General features: G+C 37.7%; 1 protein-coding gene across 1 annotated transcript; it reads left to right on the top strand.

The window, feature by feature from the left end:
* Positions 1-1,779: 1,779 nt before the first annotated feature.
* LOC131428748 (uncharacterized) lies at positions 1,780-8,834 on the top strand. Its single transcript, XM_058592791.1, has 11 exons — positions 1,780-1,888; positions 1,944-2,509; positions 2,565-2,842; positions 2,904-3,066; positions 3,120-3,209; positions 6,963-7,042; positions 7,209-7,456; positions 7,517-7,711; positions 7,766-8,204; positions 8,269-8,521; positions 8,586-8,834. The coding sequence occupies exons 2-11, from the start codon at positions 1,973-1,975 to the stop codon at positions 8,694-8,696; spliced, it is 2,394 nt and encodes a 797-aa protein (XP_058448774.1). The 5' UTR covers positions 1,780-1,888; positions 1,944-1,972; the 3' UTR covers positions 8,697-8,834.
* Positions 8,835-10,548: the final 1,714 nt, after the last annotated feature.

Here is a 10,548-nt window from a genome sequence, read left to right as displayed (position 1 = left end):
AAGAGGTCGAGATCTCAGAGATGGCTGGATCGATTTTGATCAAACTAGTCGCAAATGAAAGGTCTTCCCGTCACCCAGAACGCTATTAAATGGTTTTGAGATCGGATGTTTACTTTTTGAGTTATACAAAGTTTTATGTCAAAATTTTTAGTTTTTCGACAGTATCTGTCACATTTGACCTTGAAAACAGAATATGTTTTCAGACTTAGATTCTGCACGGTAATACCTACCCAACAAGCCATAGATTGTTAAAATCCGTCCATTTTTAAAGGAGATATCGCAATTTTTGTGTAAGCGACTTTTCCCCCTATTCCAGCAGTAGAAGTTTTGAGTGCAGTATAGCAAATAAATACTTGGGAGCAACGTAAAACACGATTTTTATATTGTTAATTGTTTCTAAGTACCAAAAATACTGTGTACAGCATCCTTTTTCATGACATTTTACCTCGGACCGATTTTAGCACGGTTCGTTTTTGGCAACATAATCGTTCAAATATGACATAAATTAAACAGATGATGGCATCATTTTCGAGTTAAAAGCAATTCCATAATTATATTGTTTTAAACTACTTAGAGCAATAAATGCTGGAAGAACATAACACGCATATACCATTCGAATTAGTTCGTCGAGATCAGCTAATGCGTGTGTGATAATAATTTCAAAATAAATAATTTTACTCAATTTTTTTCTGAGATGACTCAATCGTTTTCTACAAACTCAGATCCATATGAAAAGTCCTCTGGTTCCGGAACTACAGGATGATATGTGAAACGAAATTAAAATTGTGTAACTCATTTTTCTCGTAGATGGCTGAACCGATTTAAGATTCAAATGAAATCTAAGAATCATCTAAGATTCAAATGAAAAGTTTTAAGATTCTATAAAACATCTTTCTTTTCAGTCAGATCCAACTTCCGGTTTCGGGAATACTGGGTGATTAGTATAAAAATGTATATTTCACATAAATTAATCAGGTTTATCGAGTTCGAATCGGGTACGGGTAAAGGTTTTTAGTTTTTGACGGATACGGATCGGATTCGGGTTTGGAACAAAAATTATCTCTAGTCTGCTGCTACTGTGATTACTTACAATGAAAAATCACACCAGCTTTCAAAAATTAAAGTTATATAAATAGAACAAATTTCGGACCGAATTTTTGTGTGATGTTTATCACGACTATGTATCGAAACATACCAGTTGTCAGAGAGCTCGAATTGAATGCTTTGCACGGAGCAGCACACCAATCATAATTACGAAAATCACTAGCCTAAATGCAAACTACAAAATGTTGGAAAATCAATCTAATTCACTCTTTTAAAAACTTTGAAATCAGCAAAAAAATTCTCCCGACGCACACGGTAGTAACGATTCCTAACTTATACTCTTTCGTAGAGCCATTTTAAAATAATCGATATTGGAGTAGATTTTTATTTTATTTTTATTGATATTACCGATTTACCAAAATTGTGAAGTTCCAAAATAAAACGTTTTATTCATCGGATATGTTGAATTGTGCACCTATCCGCTAGCAATCGATCGATAAGCGCTTGCAAGGTATGCAAAATGCATTACTCACTTTAACATGTGTTCCATAATTGCTTTCAAGCTTCCACTCAATCTTCATATAACAGCGTCTGGTGGATAATGAACGACTTTTTAATGTTTATTCTATGATAAGTTGTCCCATTGCCACAACCAGTCAATGTTGGCATGCACAACTCGTATCAGTTCCTGGGGGAATTTCGGCATCGGTTGACATGACGTTATCAGTGCAGCTGTCGCGTGGCCTCAGAAAGCTATTGGGTTTTCGATATTCGAGGAAAAAATCCCGACTGGTAAAGTCCAGTAGGACCTACGATGGCAGCTTTCATCAAGCTGTGGCACCTGGTGAGTACACCGTACTAAACAATCGTTCAATTATAATGTTTTGTTTTTCCTTCAGTGCTTCTTTTAGGACAATGCATATCTCTGATGCCGGTAGTTGAAATCTTCAATCAAAACTCCAGGAAAACACGATTTAGAGTGCGAAGTTTTCCGTTCATTTACTCTATGCTGTATATAGTACTTGGTGGCATTCACGTGGTTCTCGCTTGTAGAAGATGCATTTTAAAGGGATTGAACCTTGTCTACTTTGGTGACATTGTCTATTTGCTGACGGTTTATACAACAGCAATTCTTTTTGTTTTTATTGCCATCCGTTGGCATGATATATTAGGGGAATTTAGCGCTTGCGAAAATTTTTTTCTGAAGGATACTTATAATACAGTTACCAAACACATGATAAAATGGAAGCTGACGAGGAGGATTCGGTTGGCCATGTGTGTGCTATTGATGCTAGCAATATTTGAAGACTCTTTGTTGTATTACTCGGTTTATCAAGCTAATACGGTGCATATGAAGTTTTGTAATCGGACAAATGTCAGTTTCTGGGAAAATTTCTATAAGCGAACACACCCACAGGTATTCCGGCTTGTGCCGGTTAGTTACGGATCTGTGATCGTCGTAGAGGTATGTTAAGATTGTATGTTTCTAAGAAGTAAGGCAAATTTGTTCCTTTTGTCAGTGGATAACCAAGTGCATGCGTTATACTTGGACGTATTTGGATATTTTCATAATATCGTTTAGTTTCGGAGCTCTGTTCCGGTATGAGCAAATCTATCAGCGATTGGCTGCAATTCAAGGCACTGTATATCCAGTAAATTTCTGGCAAGACATCCGCAGAGACTACCTTGCAGTTTCCCAGTTGGTGTGGTTTCTTGACGACAAATTCGGTCATCTGATTGTGTTGGCCTGCGCCAATGATATGTACTTCATTGCGACACAGCTGTTTAATGGATTTCAGTAAGGATCCATCGAATCAAAGAACAAGGCATGTAAATAATCGAGAATGGGTTACTTTCAGACGACGTCCAGCTTTAGCCACCATGGTTTACTTTTGGTATTCGTTGATTTTGTTGATGTTCCGAACGATTTGTATGCTCTATGCTAGCTCGGGAGTACATGTTGCATCATTAAGTCCGCTTAGTTTGCTGCGGAATGTACCATCTAAGAATTGGAACCTCGATGTAAGTACGAGTGTTAGCAAGTTTACAAGTAGTTTTCAATGTTTCAATTCTAGCTACAACGTTTGGCAGATGATGTGGCCTCGGGGGACAATTTGTTATCCGGAAAAAGATTTTTCTATTTGAAAAGGCAAATAATTTTGACAGTAAGTATAATCTCGTGATATGTCAACAGCTTCCTATTCGAGAATCAATATAAATGTAAACTGCACCATATATAGCCACTGCAAATGTGACTTGATGAAGTAAACATTCGACCGAAACGCGGAGGACCCTTGTCTTATACGATGCCCAAAAAGTAATACAACTTGTGCTGCTGATCGCCAGGTTGTTTAAGTTAACAGATCTTGACGATTACTGACCATTCGGAGCGACTTATTTCCAACAAGTGACTCTGGAGACCACGGAAGCAGTGACTAAGTGACATCGATATCGGACCATCCCGAGTAAAACATTTCGTAGGTCCGTACCAAGCGGGATCTACAAGGGCCCGTGACACTATGGATCAAATATTCGTGATAGGACAAGTACTCCGGTTTCCGAAAAAACTAACGCGATTCGTCGAAGCAACGATGGATAGAATGATGTGCTACATCCGAGTATTCGGGATTCAGAGGTGTATTTTTGCAGGAAATAGTGCGTACTTTGGACTCAGAAAAATCCTTCGATCGAATAAAGTACGCCATCGCACGAAATTAACTATCTATAAAACACTGATTAAACCGATTGGTCAAAAGATCTGGAGTATTTTGGCAGCGGACAATATACGGCGGAGTGCAAATGGAAGACGGAACGTTGAGACTTGGAGAACCACCTATCGTATGGACAGCTACAATTGCACGGATACGATGGACTGGCATGTCATAAGAATGCTGGATGGCAACTCAGTGAAAATGGTTTTTCAATCTGATCTGGTAGCTGGTGAAGAGCGGCCATGGATCGAGCTACATAGAGACATTTGTTAGATACAGCAAAGAAAACCAGAGGACTAGACTGATAGGCGATGGTAACCCTGTATGACGGACTTATAACCTTTCCAAATGACCTCCGTACTAGTGTTTTGCGTCCTGACTTGTCTGGTAGCTGATGCTATGTCACGAAAGTATTCGGTTTAATCTCCGAAGATGAAAACGGAAACTGTAACCTACCGAAATGCTTGTTCTCCTGGAATCTTCGCTTCTGATACCCGCCTTCGAATCGTCTAGAAGGTTATCGAGATCGATCCAGCGATTCCAGTTGAAGGATAGCTTCCAGTTCACTGGTTCACTATTCCTTTTACACATTGTTACAAATATGGGGGAGACACAATTGTGCAAGTTGTTTAAGACGGTCATTTTAGTCATTCAATTGCTATTGAATGATTTCGATATCTGATATATATTTCAGCGGAGTTCGTCATGCGATATAGAGATGGTCAAAACAGTTCATTTCAAAGAACCGTTCAGTGATGCAGAGGTCTATAAAAAGAACTAGTTCTCGAGAGCCGTTCGTTCGTTCTTTTCATAGTTAATTTGTCTATTGAATGACTAACCGAGATCTCAATTAGAAGTGAGGTTTCGTAGATTCAAAAAGGATTGCGCGAACAAAAAAAGGTCCACGACTTTGGGCTGAAGAACTGTCGTTCTCAAAAAAGGAACTATTGATCATTCATTCTTTCAAACGAACTAGTTCTTTTGAACCGTTCGCGAACGAATTGTCCATCTCTAATGCGATATGTGTCGATGTCGATGCCTTTCACGCAGCTCACCTGGGTTCGATCCCCAACCCCTCACATAGGGTCAAACAGCTTTCTGGCCTGAAGAGGCGATTGACCTTAACCCTCCGCCTGACAGATATTTTTATACCTTCAATCTGACTGATGGTTCTGGCCAGTGATGTCCGAGCTCAGCACACGAGCTGTATGAGAGCTGGCTCGTGTGCTGCCATCACTGGTTCTGGCCAGACCCCTACTCATTTATATATAAATACTTAGGTATTTATGTATGTATTATAAATAGGTAAAATTGATGGTAAAAACGTGCTTAATCCACTTAGCAGTGAGATGATACCTTTTTTATCAATCCGCATGTGTTTTTTACATGAATATTCTTTGTTGTTTCAGTTTTCATGACATTTTTCTAATGTCCGTCGTTTTAAGTGCCATTTTGAGATTTTAATCACTCATTACTCTGCAATGTCGAAACTGCAAATCGGATCGAATGTGAATCTAAAAGTGTAACAATCGATTAAACATTCCATGATATGTCGAATTAATTTCCACTCTAGAGTTTAAGGTACTTTAATGTACTTCTAGAGCCGGTATTTAGGAACCAGCATAACCCAAACCGATTCGTATGGTCATATGACGAATAAATTGCAATATTTTTGAGTCCAACTTTAAAGCTTTTCGGGATTGTCATCTACTATATAGCTTTGAATTTTAAAAATTCAACATCCTACAATTCCAGAATCGGAAGTCAAAATTGGATAAAATTGGATTTATTTTAATTGAACTTTTGTTTCTGAAATTAGATTTGGCTTTAAAAAAAAAAAAAATTCCCGAAAAAAATTGAGTGAAATTATTTGTCACACCGCATTTGCTGATCTCGACGAACTGAATCGAATGGTATATGGTTGTTATGATTTTCCAGCATATATTGCTGTAAATAGTTTAAATCAACATAATTATAGAATTGCTTTCAACTCGAAAATTCTTTACATATGGCATATTCGAATGATTATGTTGCCAAAAACGAACCGTGCTAAAATCGGTCCGAGGCAAAATATCATGCTGTACACAGTCTTTTGCGTACTTAGAAACAAATGTATGTAACAGCATAAAAAATCGTGTTTTATGTTGCTCCCAAGCATTTCTTTGCCAGACAGCGCTCAAAACTTGTACTGCTGGAATAGGGGAAAAAGTCGGTTACACAAAATTTTCGATATCTCCGTTAAAAATGGACGGATTTTAACAATATATGGCTTGTTGGATAGGTATTACCATGCGGAATCTAAGTCTGAAAATATATTCTGTTTTCAAAGTCAATTGTGACAGATACTGACATAAAACTTCGTATAACTCAAAAAGTAAACATCCGATCTCAAAACCATTCAATAGCGTTCTGGGTGACGGGGACCTTTCATTTGCGACTATTTTGATCAAAATCGGTCCAGCCATCTCTGAGATCTCGACCTCTTAGTTGACAACACACATACAGACACACACACACACACACACACACACGGACATTTGCTTAGTTCGTCGAGCTGAATCGATTGGTATATGACATTCGGCCCTCCGGGCCTCGGAAAAATTTTCTAAAGTTTGAGCGACCTATACCTATGTTTTATATTTATAAAAAACGGTAAAAACGAAAAAGGTCTGGCAGGACCCATCAGTCAGGCGGAGGGTTAAGAATAAAACCTCTATAATTGAAAAAAATGAAAAGCAATTTTTACAATGCCTGTGTCTGAGAAACGCTATGATATTTAAATTTTTTACAGTATATTTCTCATCGTATGAAATTTAAATTGGGCTGGCTATAATACAAATAATTATCAATAAATGGTTAAATTTTATTAAATTAATTTTTTCCTCTCGTGAGTTCCGCCTTATCTTTGCACCGTTAAAATTGTGCAAGTAAAGCATTAAAAGTTTGCCAAATTCACACAATCAATTAACTAGTACGTGCGACTATCGATATTCACGGAAAAAGGCATGTCAGTTTTATTCGTATCAACGTCATTCAGTTATGTCTGTGACACTACCCACCCTTCGTATTTTTTTTGAATTTTTGTACTTTGCGTTCTTGAAAAAATTGTTCGTAGGCATTTCTGGATTTCTGGACAATTTAATTCTGATAAAAAATACGTTTGAAAATTACATGTTTTACCTTTCTCTTGTGGGTATTCATTTTCAGATGGCTGGTACTCTCGTGACCTATGAATTAGTGTTGATGGATCAAGTCAAGCAGGCACCTGATTCTACACAGGATTGCTCGTACTTCTAATCGCTATTGGAGCAGGTGTTGCTATTCTCTCCATTAACAGTGATCCTATGGAGAGGTAAACAATGGCCATATCTATATTAGAGGTAATTACGATCTGGAAACTATTTCCATTGCAGCAGGATTATCACCGCGTTTCATTTGAAAGCCGCCTTGAAGCATTACTACAGCGCATAGTTTTAAGATGGATGATTTTTGGTCGGCACTGCGACCGATTATTTTTGTTGCACAGATATTTTCCCTTTTCCCGATTGAAGGAGTTTTTTCCAATGATGTAAACAGGATATTTTTCCGGTGGATTAGTCTGAGAACTTTATACTCATCGATGTTGCTTGTTTTGTGCGCTTTGGTTATTATTGCCCAGGTACACCACGTGGCAAGCACTAGTGTGACAATTGGAAAAGTTGGTAATTGAGTTCACTTGACGCATTTCAAGAATTGTTCGACTAACATAACTGTTCTTCTAGCTGGTATTCTGTATTATTTTTTTAACTTTTGTGGCTTGATTTGCTTCTTCGTAGTTGCGATTCAATGGCGAACAGTTTTGATGAAATGGCGTATGTGCGAGGAAGTTTTCTTGCATTCACCGTACAAGATGAGGGAACGGAGTTTAAAGTTTCACGTTCGAGGCGTTGGCTCAATTATGTTAGTTTTGGCATTACGTAAGTATCGTTTTCTAGACATGCACTTCAATTCACGATTCGAATTTGTTTCAGTGGAAGACCTTATACATGTAGTATCATGTTACGTAAGCAATCAAGACTATATTAACCGTTGTGACAACAGCACATCATTCTGGGAATCGTTTTACGTTCGCGAACAGTATCAGATTTTTGGATATATTAAGTTTAGTCCAGCATTGGCTGTACTGAGTGAGTTTGTACACAAAGTTTACCTTGTCACGTGGACATTCATGGACCTCTTCGTGACGCTAGTTAGTTTGAGTCTTTCTACGAGATTCGAACAGTTTTATGCCAGAATTGAACACTTGAAAGGAAAGCCGATGCCGGATTTATTTTGGGCGGAAGTGAGACAGGATTACACACGTTTGTCTAACCTGGTAGCTCACATGGATGGAGTTCTATCTCCAATGATTTTGGTTACATGTTGCTCAGACATTTTCTTCATAACTTATCAGTTCTACATGTCCGTCCAGTGCGTATTATTTAATGTAATAATTATTCTAGTTGTCCATCACATGATTCTATTTTCCAGCTAGGCTTGATGCTTCACCGTCATCTACCTTTTACTATCGGATTTCATTGGCATTTTTGGTACTGAAAACGCTGGTGATGCTGCTTGCTTCCTCGCACATATATGTCGCATCTAGAAAACCGCTGACAGTTTTGCGGGCGGTTCCGTTAGATTCCTGGACCACAAATGTTCAACGATTCATAAACGAGATTTTGAACATTGACAACGCACTTTCGGGACACCAGTTCTTCTACCTCAAGCGAAAGGTTATATTGGCGGTACGAGAAAATTTGACATGCTTTACTTTTGTCTTGATTAAAAATATCTGTTTTTTTTACACAGATGGCTGGAACGATAATTACGTATGAGTTGGTGATGCTAAGTGATAAGGAAATTACTAAGGTAGATCTCTGTGCTGGGACTCATCGATTTTTTAAATTTGTTTTTAAGTGATCTAGTTCAATCACCGAAAACATCGTGGATAGAGTTTTGACCCTTCGTGAAAATGCAGGCGTTTTGGTGTTTCACAATAGAATTTGCATCTATTAAACATGTTTTCAATTACCAAACCAAATAAGAATTGCTTTTGTAGCTGCAATAATTTCGTTGTATTCAATAACCTAAAGCGAAATATATATGTTCTGATGTTTTTTTTTTCATATTTCAGTTAGTGGTTTAATCCTTCACTTACCTTTACTCGATTGAATTTCGTTCTGTCATATTTCGATTTCCTTATTAGTTTAAATCATTTGATTTTCCGTGACAATCTGCTTCTGGTAGTGAAAGGGCAGACTACTAAACAGCCTTCATAGGGTGTCTCGCTAACGATAGCCAGGCAGCGACTGGCACAGTAGAGAAGGAAGACAACAAGCGATTATAAATATCTATTGCTTGAGCAGAAAATAGGTATAGAGCGAGATAACTAGTGTTTGTTGTCTGATGAACGTTTTTGATAAAAGTTATTGACCTGACCAAAGTATAATTGAAATACTTTCTATTCCAGTTATGTTGCGATAGACGTATCTGTTTAATGATAAACAAATTTTCAAAATCGGACTTCTAACAGCCGCGATATGGCCAGCCAAAGTGAGCGTTCCCACTTTTTTTTCAAAGGACTTTAGTTGAAACTTTTTATAAAAACTTTGAATAGAATTTTCGGTTTTCCATGTTTCAAATGGATTTTATTCCGAATGAATTTATCTTTCTAATGGTAAAAAAAGTTTTGAAATCGGTCCAAAAATGGCTATGATATAGTCAGTCAAAATTAGCGTTCCCACTTTTTTTTACCCCCTTGGTATTCGGAGTGTTAATTAGGCCGCATGAAGAAGCTGGGAAGTTTTGAGTTAATTCCTGCCATTAGGGTATGTGCAGATTTTTCTGAAAAGGATTTAGCTGCTTTTGTCCCAAGTTTTCGGAAACATCTTTGGCGTAGTGACAAGATGCCAAATCAGGCCAGTATAGCGAGGGAGCGTCATGGCTGCGTAGCAATGGTAACAATCGCTTCATTAGGTATTTTTATGGTATATTTTCATGTTTACCGTTCCGGTTGTGATGAAGCTTTTGGTTTACTGGACCACAGCTGCATATTGCTTGCCGAATCAAATATTTTTTTAGGAAAATTTGGACTTTTTATTCGACCTGAAATGCTTCTTAAAGTTTTCCAGCACATAAGTTTCAGCGTCCAATCACCAGGGCTTGCAAATTGAAGCAACGAATATGAACAAAAGGGTTTCACCATCTGTGCTATTCACACACATTCGTATGTCAGGTAGAATTCACAGCGCAACACAAGCAAGGAGAGCTGCTTCGTTCGTTCATTAGTTCATGAATATGCCCGCTTGCTGAGACCTATGCTTCATAAGGTTAGCATTTGATGAATGGTTCTCATATTGTAGATGCCTATGAGGAAACTAGATTCATAACTTTTAGTTCCGATGAATATTAATTTAAAGAACATTGCTTTTAGTGTTTCTAGGATATATACACAGTGTAAACTGCCAAGAAACAAATTGATCGTTTTGAAAATGGGCTCAAAAGCAAAAATTCTGCTATAAAATGTTTAAAGTATGTTTGAAATGTGATCAAATTTGGTCTTAGAATGCGAACATTATGTTAAAAATGATTTCTGTAAACCTACACTTTAAAAATAAACCGTAAACATTGCCTATATGACTTTGCTTCGCGTCTTGTAGCACGCCGTGAGGCAAGGTCTTCTTTCTCGTACAATACTAACGAGAGCGAACCCTTCATTTCATTACATTGTTATGGATTACTTAGTTCATGTATTAACTACGACTGAGAGCAC

Source organism: Malaya genurostris, chromosome 2 (assembly GCF_030247185.1).
Source record: "Malaya genurostris strain Urasoe2022 chromosome 2, Malgen_1.1, whole genome shotgun sequence".
Taxonomy (NCBI): Eukaryota; Metazoa; Arthropoda; class Insecta; order Diptera; family Culicidae; genus Malaya; species Malaya genurostris.
This window is presented reverse-complemented; position numbering and strand designations above follow the sequence as displayed.